Source organism: Pteropus vampyrus, unplaced genomic scaffold (genome assembly GCF_000151845.1).
Source record: "Pteropus vampyrus isolate Shadow unplaced genomic scaffold, Pvam_2.0 Scaffold202, whole genome shotgun sequence".
Classification (NCBI taxonomy): Eukaryota; Metazoa; Chordata; class Mammalia; order Chiroptera; family Pteropodidae; genus Pteropus; species Pteropus vampyrus.
The window spans coordinates 561,829-579,710 of record NW_011888983.1 but is presented as its reverse complement, the minus strand read 5'-3'; the positions used below and the strand labels follow the sequence as shown (position 1 = coordinate 579,710).

Sequence of the window (17,882 nt, the reverse complement as noted above, 5' to 3'; positions counted from 1 at the left end):
GTTTTAAGCTACTTAATAAACCCCATTTGATGGAGATGTCAGAGAAGCAGCTGGATCTTCCAGTCTAGCACATGGTTCTGGCTAGAGATAACACATAAGGTAGTTGTCAGTGACTAAGCAGCAACTGTGGGTCACGGATGACACTGCCCAGAGAAGACTGTATAGAGTGAAAAGATGCAGCATCCTCATAGATTAGGGAGAAGCCACCATACAGTGTTTACTGACAGCATAAAGCTACTGAACCAAAAGTGAGGTCACAATAGAAGCCCCAGCCTTCCTTACCTGCTTTCCTTTGAGAAAGACCATTCCCTTCACTTTGGAATCAATATCCTCACCCAGTTGCTCTTTAAGTTCTTTCCAAGCATAACTAATGTTTGGCATTTCAATTGAGCACTGTAAGATCATGGTCACAAAGCCCTATGGATGAAAGGAGAACAAAATTAAAGTCTTGAAAACAAGCCTAACTTATAAACAACTGCTCTCAAGTTTCTAAAATATTTCTGGAAAATTTCTTTCTAAAAGGATATACCTCCCCACCAACCACACAAATTAGAACGAGTAAAACTGGGGAACGCCGAATAAGTCTGGTGGACTGTGCCAATTGGTGGATTGTGCCATAGAAATAACCAGTTGTGACATTATAGTTTTGCAAAATATTACCATTGGGGGAAACCGGGCAAAGTGCACAAAGAATCTATATTATTTCTTACAACTACATGTGAACCTACGATTATCTCGAATTAAAAAAAAATAAAAAAAGTTTATACCTTCTAAAGTTTCTAGGAATTTTTGGATATATACATTTGTGTGCATATATATTTTAAAATTTCAAAAAATTGATATAATTCACATACCATAGAATTCACTATTTTAAAGTGTACAATTCAAGAGTTTTTAGTATGTTCACAAAACTTACAACCATTACCACTATCTAAAATTCTAGAACATTCCGTTAGCAGTCACTACCATTCCCCCACTTCACTGGGACACTGGAAACCGCTAATCTTTCAGTCTCTATGGTTTGTTTACATCTACCTTAATGCAAAAGTTAAAACAACTGGGAAGTTTAAATGAAATATTTTCAAATCCTGCTCAAACTCCGAATTACAAAGCATCAGAAATTTGACAGGGACTCACCGCATCTGAGTTGATCAAAGAGCGCTGGTCTACTGATGTGGCACCTGAAATGTGGGCCAGCGCTGCTGCCAGGGCTTCCACAGCGCCCTTCTCCTCTATCAGCTTCTCAGCTGACTGCTTAAAGTGACTAATGGCAGTGGGAGGCACAGAATCCAAAAGCCTAGTTTGATTGAGAGTATATTTGTCAAGAGAAAGGATAGCAGAAGTGGACAGATTCCATTCTCAAGAAAACAGCATCTCAAGATAAATCAATAACTTTCAAACCACATCTTTCATATGCCTAATGCATCATTTTGATGCAATGTATACAGTCACACTTCTGTAGTAATAAATCTATTCCTTTGATTGACTCTAATTCTAATTGACCACCAATCCTCCCCCCAGCAAAAAAAAATTTTATCCTAAGGAAATAAGACAGATATTAAGATGTTTATCACGGTGTTACAGAAAAAGAGTGTAAACAATTTTAAAATGTACGTCAATATGGAATTAAATTCTTTTCATTTGCAGAACTTTCCCAAGCTATTAATATGCTAATTAATACCCAGCATTTCTTTTGATGGTGAATCCCTCCTATTTTTTTAAAATAAGCATGTCACATATTTACGATAACTGTGGAAAGAACTTTAAAAATGATGTTCAGTCTCTGGTTCTAAGCCGGGGACATTTGGAGAACAGGGCCTTTTTGTTTTTCATAATGCCAACCCCACTCACCCCTAGGGATACATATTGCACAGCCAGGCATGCTTAACAGCTAAATATCCTTCAATTTGTGAAGACAATCCCATACAATAAAAGATTTTCTTGCCCCCAATGCCAGTAGCACCTCCAATGACAAACACTGTTAGTTGATGTAATCCTCAAAATCTAGATATTTACTATAACTTAAAAAAAGCAACTCTCATTTTTCCCAGGTGGGGAACTGTATTAATGAAGATTTAGAATATAATCTGTGATCCCATCTAATCAATCTCCAGATGGGAAGCACCTACACTGTATCTAAGATACAGTTCCTTAAACTGCCCAAGACAAACCAAACTATTATTAGTGGTTTCCTCTGGTGAGCAGGCATGAGTAGAAATGAGGATTTTTACTTTGTATAACTTTACTTCAGCACAGTCTGAGTGCTTTTATAACAAGTGGGTTATAAATTATTAATAATAAAGAAAATAAAATTTAAAAGGCCAAATCTCATTACTACACAAAGACATGCAATTAACAGAACAAGCACTAAAACAGACCATAGCAGCAGTAGAGAACACACCTGATGGCATCTTTGCTGGAAGCTTTTATTATTTCTGTTGCAGAAGGAACACCTATTCGTTTAAATTTAATTCCCTACAAGAAAATGAACCATAATTTAATGTACAACGTGGCCATTGTTTCCATTGAGATTAGTAGTCCTTTAATTTTTTATATTTACCAAACATTTATTACATATTTATAAGATAAACTTTATATTTGAGAATGGTTTTAGATTTACAGAGAGTTTCTATGTACCATGTACCGAGTTTTCTTATTGTTATTACCATGGTACATTTGTCCCAACTAAGAAACCCATATTCCTACATTACTATGAACTGAACCCTAGAGTTCATTCGAATTTCACTAGTTTTCCTACTAAAATCCTTTTTCCGTTCCAATACCCAGTCCAAGATACTACATTACAACTAGTCATCATGTCTTCCTAGTTTCCTCTGATCTGTAGCAGTTTGTCATTCTTTGTTTTTCATGATCTGGACAGTTTTAACGAGTACCGGTCAGATATTTTGTAGACTATCTCTCAATTTGAGGCTGTTTAATATTTTTCACATGCTTAGACTGGAGCTATGGGTTTGGAGGAAGAAGAGCAGAGGTCAATGCCATCTTATCACATCTTAACAGGGGTACATGCTTATCACTGAAGTCAACCATGATTACCTGGCCAGGTAGTATAGTGTCTGCCTGCTTTCTGCACTCCCCCCAACCCCCACATTCCTATTCTATTCTTTGTAAGCAAATCACTAAGTGCAGTCCACTCAAAGAGAAAGAGGGAGATTAAGCTCCACCTTCTGGAGGAGGAAGTAGCTGCTTAAGAATTTCATTACAGAAGAATTCTGTAAGGAAAATTAGTCTCTTCCCTCCCACTTTAAAATTTATCCTTTTCACATATTCTCATTCTTTTGGTTTTCAAGCAATTCCTATAACCCCTTACTCTATGTTTAAATATTTTTGGTGTGTTCATGTTATCATTGTCTGAAAACTGCCTTTCAAACATAAAAACACTCCTTATAACTGTATACATGAAAACAAAACCACTGCTTTCAAATGCAAAGTTATTTCAAAATGTGTTTTATATCACAGAACAAAATATAAAATATGTATCTAATAAGCTTTCACAGTCATGGCCACATGATGGAAATAAAAATAATTTAAAGTTAGTAAAAAAATTGAATAAAGAAACCAAACGCGGACTTTATAACTCAACAGTTGCTAAGTAAAGCTAAGAAAATAGTTTTACCGCTTTTTGCTCCACTTGTGCTAACTGATATTCTTCCTTGTGCTGATAAAAGCAGATGCAAATCCCTGTCCTTCCAGCTCTACCCGTTCGCCCAGAACGATGAATGTAGGACTCCACATCCTATTGAAGTAAAATATATGGGTGAGTGACAATGAACAAAAAAGAGACAAAGACTTGAGCAGTCTTCATAGAGGCAAGTGTGGTGGTTATATATGCGAGGAAGTATAGGGAAGTTCCTTAGCATTTCAATGTAAAGAACTGTGACAATTTTTAAAAACCTTTAGAACAATGGCCTCTATCCTGTGGACAAATCTGCAAAAAACATAGTGCTGTTCAACAGAACCATAATATGTAATTTCAATCTTTAATTTTCTAGTAAACGCACTAAAAAGTTAAATTAATTTATAATTATTTTATTTTATAAAATAAAGTAAATAAAATTTATTTTATTTAAATAATTATAAATTATTTTATAAAATAAAATATTTAAATATACAAAATATATTCATATAAAATAAAAATATATAAAATAATTTATAATTATTTTATTTTGGGTATATTTAATACACCCAAAAGTTTTATTATTTCAATATGGTATCTATATAAAACAAGTAATCAAATGAGATATCTTTACATTCTTTATTCATGTCTTCAAAATCCATTGTGCATAATAAAAGTTAAAATAAAAACAATCCAATGTATATTTTATACTTATAGCATATGTCAATTCAGATCAGGTGCATTTCAAGTACTTAACAGCTACATGTGGCTGTGGCTATCATACTGGGCAGTACAGGTGCAGGCTCATTTAAACAATGTCCATGCCACACACATGGGACTTCCTTTAAAAAAAACTGAAGACTTCACAGTTATCAGAGTTATTTTTTCCAACACTGTAAACCTTTAATCCTGAGAAATGTGACGGTTTGGGGGTAAGTTATAGGGTCTTCACACTTAAAACAGGCTTTTTTAAATTTATGTGAAGTACTGTCCACACCACATAAACTATGCTTTAGAACCCTCCCTGAGAGGTTCTCATCTCCCACACACCCAAGCAGTTTTAACCATGGAGGCTATTAACTACAGGCCTTTTCTCCCTTCTCTATCCTCTAGTTCATGAGTTTATCTATTCTAGCCCCACTCCATCTAAGTCTTACACATGTTCAAAGTCCAGTTCAAAACTGCACTACTTCCATGAAGCCTTCCAGGACTCCCTCTAATCAGAAATTATCTTCCCAATCTCTAGGCACCGACCACACTTGCACTCAACTGTCAGTTCTGAAGGGAGGGCATCGCAATAAATTTTAAAATCATCCTTAGCATCCTAGCACTTATGAGAGAATATTACTAATCACATGAAAGTAAATGATACAAGTTCCATTTTATTTTAGTGCCCGAAGACACAACAACAACAAAAAAGTCTTACCTTTGGTGGAGAACTCTGTATAACCAGATCAACCTCAGGGATGTCTAACCCACGTGCAGCAACATTGGTTGCAACCAATACTCCAAAATCACCATTTCTAAAACCTTTCAGTGTGATTTCCCTTTGCTTCTGTGGAATATCTCCGTGTAATGACTGGGCATCCTGCCAAAGAAACAAACTGGCCTAAGAATACCAGATCCAACATTATAGGTACTTTTTACCTGTAAAAGACATTCATATTTTGGTGATACTTCTGTTGAAAATAATATAAAGGAGAAAACATGCGCTGCTTTACATGGACAAACCTCAAGACTATTTCCAATCCTTGGTCATTAAATCAACCGTACCCAATTACATATACAAGGTAAAAACACCAGATAAGAGTGATCAAATCTACTTTGTTGGTATAATCTTGGGGGTTTGAACCACCTTTTCCTCATCTCTGAGATGAGAATGACAGATTAGGTGAGCTCTTACATGTATACTCTATTAATTAAAAGATGCCTCCTTAAAAGAAAGGGTGAGGAAGGACCAACCTGCTTTATGGACACATTCTGTGACAGCTCCTGGGCTTCTTTCTTTGTTTCACAGAAGATGATAGTGCGCCCATGAAAACCACTATACACTCGGATCACATCCCCAATAACTGCTGCTCTTTGAGTCCAGTGGCACTTGATAGCCAGATGCTTATAAGAGAGTGAAAAAAAAGATCAAATTAGTAAAACCTAGCTGGAACCTGAAACCACCTGCTCAACACTAATGGTACTAGAAGCAACTGTTTAAGCCTGACTAGAGCAGATGATACCATTATCATTTGGAGAAAAAAACTAAATCATTAAAGCAGAGAGCCTTTCCCCTTTCTCCAAAGAGCATCTAGCTTCTTTATCTATTTTCTGACCTCATCAGGAAAATGTAGGAAAAGAAATACCATTCACATTCCTACAGGAGACCAAATAACTGACAAAAGAAAAGTTTCTGTATGTTTTGTCCTCTCATCCACTTAAAAAATGCAATCAGTAGTCAGTTACTGTACATGTCTATTCCTTGGGTGAAACGATTCACCTAGGTACAGGACCCTAAGATGAAAAACAGCTTCAACACGAGCACTAGATTTTTCTGCTGACCTCTAGAGTTTGAATTCTAGCTGTAATTTCTTATTGTTTAGCTCATTCAGATTAGGTTCCAAAAAACTTCTGAAATCAGGCTGCCAGATGATGAAATTTGGAAAACGCAAATAACACATACAACTCAGAAAGAAATTTGTCTTTACTTAGCTTTTCACATGGATTTATTATTTATCTGGAAAAAGAGTTTGTAACTTGTCAGACTTAAAACAATCACAGGGAAAAAAATGATATACAATTTATTACTAATTCCAGAAACTAAGTGAATCATTTACCTCCACAGTTATTGCTGTTTTCTGAGTCTTTTTACCAATTAAGTCCACCTGTTCATATGTAGACTTCATGTACTTCTTAGCAACATTAAAAACCCAATGAGGACAAGTTGCAGAAAAAAGCAATGTTTGGGGATTATCTTCTGAATCTTTGGAGGAAAAAAATCAGTATGAATAACCCAAACAAGCCTACATAGTATTCCACCTCACTCAATTCTTTTAGGGTCCATTAACATTCCACAGCAACCACCAGGCCGATCCAGGCATTGAGAACACAAAAATGAAAGACACGGAAATTCCCAACAGGCAAAGAAATGCTACCTAAATAATTTATGTAAAGGATCCTTGCAACAGCAAAAGCACTTTAAACTTATTTTGCTTTCTGACCAGTGGCCTTTACGAACCACAAGGGAAACTTGTCCGTTATAACAAGACCTACCAACTAGAAAACACCAATTCATTGCATTTTCATACTTTTCGAGTGGCAGTATAAGCTGGTAGAAGTAATTTCTAGAAGTAATTTCGCTTCTGAAAATCTATCCTAAGGAACTAATTCTAAATATTGTGGTGTGAAAGGAAGCTACCTGCACAAAAATGTCTGAATGCAGAATTATTTATTAAAATTAAAACAGGTAGATGAAATTAAATCATGGTACAACCACTTCATGGACTATTATGCCAAATTGTTATATGTACAGTATGGTTATAATTAAAACACATACACACACAAATAGCACAAAGTCAGGAAGAAACATACCAAAAGCAAAGCTTACCACACTGGTAAATATGAAATTTTCCCTTTACTTTCCCAAATTTCCCATTGTAACTATGTGATAAATTATTATTTTTTTAAAAAATTTAAGTTTTCCTGAATAAAATAAGTCACCTCCAATTTCCCAAGCCTTCATTTAAGCCTTAGACTACTTAATCACTACGCTTCCTCTGCTCTCCCTTTTATTGGTTCCTTGAGCTTGGAGTTTACCTTTCTTGTATGCCACACTTAAAATCTCTTCCACTTGATCAGCAAACCCCATATCCAACATCTGGTCAACTTCATCCAGGACAACATGTTTAAGTTTGGTGAGATCCAGCTTGCCATTCTGCAGATGGTCTTTGATACGGCCTGGTGTCCCAACCAAGATGTCAATCCCATTCCGCATGCGTTCGACTAGAAAAAACATCAATGATAAGATACACTGGGTGTTTAAGTCCTTTTATTAGTCTGGAGTATCAGCTACATATATTTTTATTCTAAATTATTTATTATATTTATTAACTACAAGTACAAGGTAATATGCTAAGTATATTAAGTATTTATGAAGATAAAGATACTCAAAGCACTCCTTAATCTAGTGGAAAAAACATGTATGAAGTGACAGTCCATTGTGTTATGTGACATAACAGAAAAATGCACCAGTGGGGTATGGCAGGACCAGGAAAGAAATGGCTTCTTTGGTTGGTGGAAAAGTGTCAAGATTTCACAAAGTGAGAATAAGAATCTTAAACAAATAGGAACTTTCTATAAGGTAAGGTTTAGGGGAAGGAAACAAGATAGAAGGGCAAATATAATCATAAGCCTTGTGTGCAAGGCTAAGAATTTTTTAATGCCTTGAATCCTTTGCTGAATTATGTATCTGCTCTACGTAATAGAGCTTCAAGGTCTTGAACTGGGAACTAATGGAATACTACAGCAGAGGCTGCAACATTTAGCCCTTGGGCCCAGAGAAAAGAAAGCCTGCCTGTAGTAAGAAAGAAACAAGAATGCAAGAGGAGGCAGAGACCCAAGGTCCTTGACAGATAAAAAGAGTAACCTGAATTCTGACTTTCTAGTCTAACGGCCCAAATGGACTCTGTCCTCTTGGGTTCAGTAAGATATCTTTACAGTCTTTAGATGAACACAGATAAGACAAATGTCCTAAGAATGGTACGTAGGATCTAATACATCATCAAGCAGGACCATGTTCTTGACCATCTTTAAGTAATAATAACAAAAGAAAACACCAGAGAACTAGACCAGGTAAAGCTGGATATCAAGGTCAGAAGATAACCAACCAGGACATCCAACAATGAATGGTAATTTCCTTCCTTCACTTTTGGATTTACTTACTTTGACCTCCATAGGGAGTTCCACCATAAAAACAAGCCACTGCCAATTTTTTTGTGATGTCGCTGAAATCTTTGCTTACTTGATTTGCTAACTCCCTTGTAGGTGCAAGAACCAGTACCTGAAAAGGAAAAACTAATAATTAAATTTAAAGCATTACATGATTCAACTCACTCTAACAAGCATTATCAAAATATCTATTATGTGCTTTGCAATGTGCTGTGTGTGGAAGGATCATAAATAAAATATGGTTCCTGACAAACCTACTCAGAAGAAAAGCTTGCGATCCTACTAATCAGAAGAAAAGTTATGTGCCCAAATGTAGGTGCTATAGGAGAGCTGCACAGAGCAGGCTGAAGGAACTGGGAAAATTTCGTGGAACTGCTAGTACTTAAAGAACAGCATTCCAGGAAAGGAACAACTTGAGCAAGGAATACTACTACTGATATTAACATCAGCTAATATCAGAGCTTTTACTGTCTCAGGCTCTACTAAATGCTTAATATGCATTATTCTCATTTAATTCTTACAAGTTATTCACCTACAATACCTACAATTGTATCATACAATTGTACTATAATACCAAAAAACAAAACAAAACAAAAAAACAATTGCATTGTAACACCTACAATAACACACAATAGATTTCTAAAACCAGAAGACTAAGAAGAAGAGCCTGAATATACATTCAGGCAGTCGGGCTCTAAAACCTATGGTACAAACCTCTACACCACAGTGAATGTGAAGCAAAATGGAAGTCAGAGTAGTAAGGCAGGGCCAACATGGTGAGGGGCTTTAAATCCTTGAGCAGTCTCAGTTTGATCCAATGAGACATACAACACAAAACCAGTACAGATACTCAAGCAGGGTAACAGCAAGATGCAAATATGAGTTAAGAACAATGACCTAATATATTCATCCTACAGATATTTACTAAATATCTACTATGTGCCAGGTGGTATTCTAGATGCTACAATAATTCATTTGTTTACTACTGTATTTGTTAATAGCAGTAAACAAATAAATAAATGAGGAGGGAGAATGGACATGGAAGGCCAGTAAACAAGTGAGGTGGGGCCAGAAATACAGGTGCAAGAACCCCCGGCCAAGGTGATAACACAGGCATTTCAGTGATGTAGGGGGCTTGGCCTCTTTGCCTGAGTGCCCCTCCTATTCATGCATCTCTATTAAAAATGCTTTCTCAATCTTAAGCAAATATGATCAGACACTTGACCAAATCTGCGAGCCCCAAGAACATCTAATAGTTTGAAAAGAATATGATGAGCATTAATAATACAGGTGATCACAACCATAGGACAGATTACAATACTTAAATATATAGGATTTATGGCTGATACTCTTAAAAGAATTACCCTGGTTAAACAATGTCATCTATTACTTAAAAGAAAAAAAAGAAAAAAACTACCATGGTCTACTTGCAGATAAAGATGTGCTGTAAATACCCCAAAAAGGCTTTAACTTAAAGAAAACCCAATAAAAAATAGGGTTCGTAAACATGCCCAAGAGATGTTTTTGCCCATGGGCATTTAGAACCCCTGAGGTCCCTGTTAAAGCTAGTTACCTGTCTATGGACATGCCACCCTGAACAAGCCCGATCCCATCTGATCTCGGAAGCTAAGCAGGGTTGGGCCTGTTTAGTAATTGGATGAGAGACCACCTAGGAAGACCAGTGCTATAGGCGTAAAAAATTTAAAAAATAAGGGGTTGTAAACTGACAAGGTCCTTGCAATCTGTGAGGTCAATCAAGGGTTGCCTCCCCAAATAAACAAACAAACAAATAAATAAAAATAAAGCTAGTTACCTGAGGGGCACGGCCTCTCTTTCGGTCTTGCAGTTCTCCCAGAAGTTTCTCAATCAAAGGGATGGCAAAGGAGAAAGTCTTCCCAGTTCCTGTCCGTGCCTGTGCAATTAAATCTTTTCCACTATAGACATGGTGAAATGTCTTTGCTTGTATAGGAAACAGGAAGGTCACCCCACGGGCTGTAAACAAATTGACCATTATTTGACACTGCAGTTCTTAAAATACCAGCCATACTGGAGGACCCATGCTTCTGATCCTACAGAATTAAGGAATTCTACCTTCTGATAGAATTCAACATCTACAAAGTCACGCTCAAGTATATTCTGGGAGTGAAAAATCTGCTTGACTGAAAAATTCGATAAACTTCAAAGCACTGAATTATTTATTATTTTAAGAGATTAAGTCACTTGTCATGAAATCTTATCCATAGGTCAGCATAAGCCTGAAAATCAAGTGCTTTGCAGTCTAGACTGTGCCGTACTTGTTTAGAAAACACCTAGTTGAGCATTTGTGACTACCTAGCTCGTTCACAGGCACACTGCTAACATGAGCTCTAAGCCAGAATGGTATCATTGACCTAGAGATGGCTCAAGAAGTAGAAGAGGATAAAAAAGAAAATACTAACATGACATCAACTATTTAACTCCAGCAGCACTATCAATCAATATACTTCTGAATATACATATTGTATTGAATAAATTTTAATCACCTGTTTAAGAGGCAACAAAGACCACCGCTATAGTCCTATACTTAATATACAGAACTACTTCAATTATTTGGTCACATGTATTGTGACCAATAAAAACATGTCCTAGTTCATCTCAACAAAACAGTGGAGTGCTTCCAAACAATATGTTCTAAATTATACAATATTTCCAAGAATATTACCTTTGAGAAGTTTAATAGTCCCTTCAGATATGGGGAAATTGGAGAAAGCGCCTTCTTTTTGTTCCACAGGTATTTCCTATCAAGTAAAGCGCCACAAAAAGAAATCAGTTAACTTTACTCCTGCAGGTTAATAGAGAGAGCCTTTTGAGAAACAGAAGAACCTATTTTAAAACATCTCTTCTCAATCAACCAAAAAGACACAAGTACCTTGTGGTAGGTAAATCAAGATGTGAAAAGGAAATATATCGTAATAAGCCATAAAACCTTAACAAAAGAAAAATCTGTAGCAAAAATATATTGCACATATATTATGTATGGCAGACTCAGTCTCAGCCCTTTCCCACAGCAACTTCTCATATACGTTCATAGAAAATAAGAACATTTATGACAGTGGTCACAGTGGCATTATTGATAAAAAAATCTGAGTGCCCAACAGGAATACTTATGTGGATTTCTAAACATTTATATGATGGTTTATGTAACCATTAAAAAGATTAATATTTTTATTTAATACACATAACATTAAATATTTAATGAAAGTGAGGGAAATACATACATAAAAGTGGAAAATGCAGAAAACAAGATTGCATATATAGTACAATCCTAATCTGATTAAATAAAAGAGGTTCGTATGTAAAAACTACTGTTAAGAAAATAAAATTCAACAGGTTACTTCAATACCTGAAGTGTTTAACATTTACTGAATTACTGAATGCAGAAATTCTAAGGAGCTTTTTGATAAATTTCCATATTTCCTAAATTTTCTAGACCACATTAGTTTTTAAAAGGTGATCACGACCTACATCAAACACAAAATTATTTATTAGAATTAGGATTTTTCTTTGATGTTTCTGAACAGTAACAGAACTATCTTCCAAATGCACAGACCTTTAATCGTCTGGTTCAACTTAAGTTAGTTAATGGCCAAAGCAAAGAGATTTATGCAATCTAGCAAATAGATAACTTTTCAGTAGTTCCATTTAATCCTGGTTTATTTGGTGAAACCCCCCAGGAGAGAAGCTAAGGCCGTTAAGCACGACTATATCCCCCCTGTTGATTTCTCACTTTCAAATAAGCTGAGCAAGTGTGTGGAGAGATTTTTACCATATTTAAACAAATCTATTTACTTGCAAAGGAGGCATTCTGAGGGGGCCCGCCCTTCCATTATTAAATAATATGTAGCAATTACCTACTTATTTATCTGAAACAACAGAAGATACATTCCACATATTTAAATGCAACTTTACCTGCTCTAACTCACTGTTACTGTCTTCACTGGCAATTTCGTTGGAGTTAGAGTCAGGTCCAGAATGAGAGAATCCATTCTTCAGTTTGGGGCTCTTCTCTCCAATTTCTCCATTCATTTCCTTTTCTTTCTTCATCTTTTTGGGTTTAGGAGCACCTATTTCTTCTTCAGAAAGCTCCTCATTTTTTACTGCTTTTTTGGTTTTAGGAGAAACAACTTTCTTTTCAATGGGCTCCTTTGGTTTTTTTACACTTTTGGTTTTAGGAGAAATAATGTCATTTTGAGATGTCTCCTCTTTCTTTTTTGACTTTTTGGATGTAGGAGAATTCACGTCAACTTCAGAAGGTTCTGCTTTCTTTTTAACTTTTTTAGCTTTGGGGGAAACAACTTCTTGCTTTTCTTCTGCTGCCTCTTCAGTCTTACCAGATTTTGGCTTCTCTTTTTTAACTTTCTAAATAATCAAAGAAAATATAAACACTGAACAAAGCATCTGATATATTTGTATAACAGATTAATTCTAGATTATTGCAAGATCATATAATTATGAAGAACACAATTTAGGGGTATTTTCCAACATTTGTACTTTCACCTAGCAATGAGGCAAAAATCAACAATACGCCTTTTAGTAGTATGTTTTAGCTATATGGAGATAAATATACATGAATAATTTCATTAGCTTGGACGTGAATGTCTCTTGGTAACTTATTCAATGCATGTCAAACAAGTTTTAAAATCAAAATTTCACAAGGGATTTGGAGTGGCTCAAGGGATGCTCCAACAGCTCTAAACGAAATACACAACAGCAAGTGATCAAATAGTTTAATTATGATAGAGTAAAAAAGGCCACATACGTCCATGGATGGATGATTTTAAAGCAGACTCTTTGCTAGAATTCCTGTACAGGTAAAACAAGGATTCGTAACATCTACCTTGCCTATCTCACAAAGGCAGATGAATTTACAGAGACATTTTATGAACCAAAAGCTATAAAAACCCATAATCTATCACCCTATGTATAAAAAAAAGAGGTTCTTAAGAAAAAAAAGTGCACAAGTTACAAGGAAATGGAATGAGTGAAACCTTAAAACCAAACCAGATTATGGCTCCTACTTGAAATGTCTGACCCAGTCCAACTTTTCATGTTATTGAAAACTTAATTACACTATTCCATGGAGCTGAAATCTATCTCCCTAAAACGTCAAGCCTGGCTTCTGCTCTCAAAACATGGAGTAGGGGAGGGGTAATCTATCCCACATCACACACACACACACACACACCCCTACCTCCCCCCACCCCCCACCCCCCAGCCTCCCAGACTTCAGTTCTTCCATCCCCTGGTTTCACCAGAAGGGGTGGCTTTCCCAATCCAGTGGTGGAACATAAGGGAGTTTGGTCATGACCTCCTAATCTGAGTATCCTCAATTGAACACTGTTTACTGCTGAAGAGCAGATAAAGCAGGACCACTTTCTCTCCACCTGCAAAGACAAGTTTGTGCTCCCTTAGCTTCCTAAAACGCCAGAACATTTCTGTTGTACAAGCTTCCCATAAAAAAGACCCAGAAACAGCAAGGAAAGAAAATTCTATATATACAACACAAGTTCAGGGACAATCTGTGTTTCCACTTTATCTCAGAACAGACTCAGTCACAGTTAAATCACTATCTAAAGAAGCAAAAGCAAGAGGGCAGACAGCAAAAAGGTAACTTAAGACTATGGCGATGTTGGCCTATCATCTCAAAAATATGGTGTACAGTTAGCAAAACACAGCTTTACATTTCCACGGGTAATCTGGTCAATAAACCTTAAGAACTTAACTACTTCATCTTCTAAGGGTTGCTTACCGGAAAACAAACTGTACTTCCCTTAACATGATAAAGAGAATGTCACTGCTGACATGGCCCACGTGTACAGGTGAGTTAAGTCTCTCTAGTCTAGTCTAAAAGCGTTAGTCCCGACCTTGACTTACAACTCCCTCCACGCGCTCACTCGCAAGAGTGAGGTCTGAGCCTGAGCCAAAACGTGGGGCCTAATCGCGGACGTCCAACTCTGCACACCCGGTCGTGGGCGCCCAGACTCGGGTACCACGTGAGACGCCGGGCCCTCCAGTTCCGATCTGTCCGAGCTCCCGGAGCTCGCCGACGCGCTCAAAGCCCACGGAGAACACCACTCCTGGACGGCCCCTGACCGAGACTCACGCGGGTCTCCGGACGAGCCGGGTCAGCGCCGCGCCCCACGCGCTCCCAGCCGGGGCACCCCTTCTCTCCGGTTCCCCGCTGCCCCGCTCCTCTCAGCGACCCGGCTTCTGGTCTTGCCTTGCCCTAGCCCCCTCGGCCCTTGGTGGCACCTTCTCTTTTCGCGGTATCTCCACTTTTCCCATGGCGGTGTCTGATTCCAAATTCACGTCACTGAGGAGTTTCCCCGGCATCATTCAGCACAAGCTGTGTAAGGCGACCGATCTCGTCCACCGCGTGGAGAGGAAGAGACCGGCCTACCCTTTGGCCCACCCAGCTTTCGTCACATCCTGTAGCAAAGCCCTTTCCCCCCGGAAGCAGAAAGCCCCAGGGAAGCCAAGCCCCAGGTGGTAGTCCCTAAGCAGCGGCTGCTGGTACTGCCCGGGCAGTCAATTGACTGCCTACTGCGCCTGAACTAAAAGGTACCTGCAGAATGCTAGAAATGGAAGGAACCACAAAGGCTGGCTTTGTGTTCTCGTTTAAACACTAGTCAGATTCTCGCTAGTCCCTGCCGGATAAATACAGACTTGTAGTATGCTTTTGAGTGGCGCCTCTTCAACACTTTAGATCGCTCCAGTTATGGGTCATTTTGAGGACACAGAAAGGAAGCGCCCAGATTCACGAGCCTGGTTTAGAACTAAAATTCAGTAGGGTCTGGTTATTCATTCATGCACTCAACAAACATCCTCTAAGCATTCACCGTATGTGAGATACAGGGCTAGGATTCTGTGACAGACCATATACAAGCCTTGTCTTCAAGCTTTATTGACTGGTGAGAAATAGACGAATGTCACTTGTTATGAAGGCATATAGAGGCACTTTACGGGCCCTGGGACCAAAAGGGGTCCCTAAACTACATAGATCTCTCTTAGAAAATACAGGGGCTCTTAGTCTTGCATAATTTGGACAATATACTAATTCAAGCGGTTGAGATGAAGTGGTCCATTGAACGATCTATGATGTTGCTAAACTTATTCTGAAGAACTAGTGGTCCAAAGAATTAGGAGCCAATTCATCATAAAATCGTTTTAAAAAATGGGTTGAAATCATGCCTGGCTTTGAAAACCTGCCCTATTTGCTCTGTGATTTTGGACACCTTACTTAGTCTGAACCTGAGTTTCTCCTGCATGAAATGGGCATAACAAAACTTGCTTCATTGGCTGAGAAAATTAAGATAATGAATGAAAAGGGTTTAGCAGTGCCTGGCACATGGAGCACAATAAATGAATTATTAAAACAGGTGTGTCAAGTGTTTAAAAAAAACAATTCAAAGTGCGATCATTTTATGACAAAGGAAAATGCTGGAAGTTTTATTTCTGTATTCCATAAGATTAGTTTTTACTGCATTTTTAATGACAGTTTAAAGGAAAACTTTCGTGTTTCACAATTATTTGATGTTTGTCTCAATTTTTAATTTTATTTTTTTAGGTCAGGCAACCGTTGGTTGACCTCACAGATTGCAAGGAACATTGTCAGCTTACAATCCCTTATTTATTTTTATTTTTTTTATGCCTACAGCACCTGGTCTTCCTAGGTGGTCTCCCATCCAAGTACTAACCAGGCCTGACCCTGCTTAGCTTCCAAGATCAGACGGGATCAGGCTTGTTCAGGGTAGCATGGCCGTAGACAGTCTCAATTTTCTAACAGATAAATTTATGTAAATATACAACGCTTTAACTTGTACTCTATAATATCCTTGAGCTGGTAGCCTTGATTTATCCATCTGTGTATCCTTAAGATTTCAGACAGTGCCTGGCACACAGTAAATAGCCTATCACTTAATGTTGACTGATCATTTAAATGGCAATGTGGGGTGGGGCATGGGAGAAGGAACTCGTTGAAATAAATTTTAGCTATGTGCCCAGGCAGGCAAGCAATTCGATCATCCTGGTGTGATAAAAGAGGGAGCAAACATGAGTGCAGTCAATCAACTGACTAAAAATGCTACACATCTGGGATTTCAGCATTGTACTGTAGACTTTGGAGTATATAAGTACCAGTCCCTGCCTCAAGTTGATAAACCACAAAACTGCATGATACTGCTGTAAACAGTACAAGCACATTTTTTATTACCAACAGATGTTGAGTAAGCCCAGAACACCACTAAATGGAAAATTGTGTCAAAGCCTATAAAGTTCTTCTGTGACATACCTACACATAGGCGCAAAGCCAAAATTCTAAGAGGAAACATGCAAAAAGCCTTTTTTGGCTCAGAGGTAGCCAGATTACTGTATTGAATCTAGTCATCAGTCTAAAATAAATAGAAGAAATGAGTAATATTCGATAGGAAATGTGAAGCTCTGCTTGAATAGTGACTGTGCCAGACTAGTTTCCTCTGATGTACATATGTAATGTTTTCAAAAAATTGGGAGAATTCGTTTCACACACAGTGAATTCAGAAGTTTACACAACAAAGTGTTTGCAGTAATTATCTCTGAGTGATATAATTATGGGTGGTTTTAATTCTATTTGCTTCTCTATTTCTTTTAAATTTTCAACAATGGACATATACTACTAATATGAAAAAGTAATGATTTTAAAAATTATTATTAAGCACTACCCCAAAATATATAAAACAAAACAGTGCGAGAGGAGACTCTCAGACATTCACACCTAAATGTGAATTTGTTAAGTGTCTAATGCTGAAGGAAACAAAATATATTATTTACAAATTCAAAAACTGATGATCAGGACATCTGAAACCAATATAAAATACTATCGACTGTAATTAGAGAAAAAAAAAACCCTGAAGATCAGGGCAATTGATTCAAGTCAAAAGGCTGTTAAGTGACCCATACGAGGGCACAGAGTACCAAACTGGAAGCTCTGAATAGCCAAAAGGTGGTGCCATGAAGGTGCTGGGCTCTATGAGGAAGAAGCAGAGTAAAGGCGAGTGGCTGAATGCCACCCAAAGCTGAGAATTTGGTGAGGAATTTGCCCTTCCTCTTCTTCCAGAAGATATGGAAGGCTAGTCTTTAATCTTGTTAGTATCTGCCCCACTTTCCTGAACAGGGTTGCCAGCTTTTAGCAACTGGACTCCTTAAATCCATCTCCATCCTGCTAGTATTTATCTACATGCTTATCTTTTCCACTCTTTTCTCTGAAACACTTCAGTGGCTGTCCAATGTCTGT

The 17,882-nt window shown here is 37.5% G+C and overlaps 1 protein-coding gene, 1 non-coding gene and 1 pseudogene across 2 annotated transcripts in view; 1 reads left to right on the top strand and 2 right to left on the bottom strand.

The window, feature by feature from the left end:
* The window catches only part of DDX21 (DExD-box helicase 21), a 20,527-nt gene extending 5,491 nt beyond the window's left edge, over nt 1-15,036 (bottom strand). Inside the window, exons 1-13 of the mRNA XM_011372150.2 lie at nt 14,864-15,036; nt 12,521-12,970; nt 11,274-11,349; nt 10,386-10,564; nt 8,567-8,684; nt 7,442-7,627; nt 6,463-6,608; nt 5,600-5,749; nt 5,064-5,225; nt 3,638-3,757; nt 2,402-2,475; nt 1,138-1,297; nt 283-417 (exon numbers count right to left, since the gene is read on the bottom strand). Coding sequence (XP_011370452.1) covers nt 283-417; nt 1,138-1,297; nt 2,402-2,475; nt 3,638-3,757; nt 5,064-5,225; nt 5,600-5,749; nt 6,463-6,608; nt 7,442-7,627; nt 8,567-8,684; nt 10,386-10,564; nt 11,274-11,349; nt 12,521-12,970; nt 14,864-14,947 — 2,040 coding nt within the window. The 5' untranslated portion in view covers nt 14,948-15,036. The remainder of the gene's footprint in view (nt 1-282; nt 418-1,137; nt 1,298-2,401; nt 2,476-3,637; nt 3,758-5,063; nt 5,226-5,599; nt 5,750-6,462; nt 6,609-7,441; nt 7,628-8,566; nt 8,685-10,385; nt 10,565-11,273; nt 11,350-12,520; nt 12,971-14,863) is intronic.
* LOC111746829 lies at nt 10,148-10,265 on the top strand (annotated as a pseudogene).
* Nucleotides 15,037-16,259: 1,223 nt separating the features above from the next.
* On the bottom strand, nt 16,260-16,378 carry LOC111746837. Its single transcript, XR_002783273.1, has one exon. It is a non-coding gene; the product is annotated as a 5S ribosomal RNA (ribosomal RNA).
* Between the last annotated feature and the right edge of the window lie 1,504 nt (nt 16,379-17,882).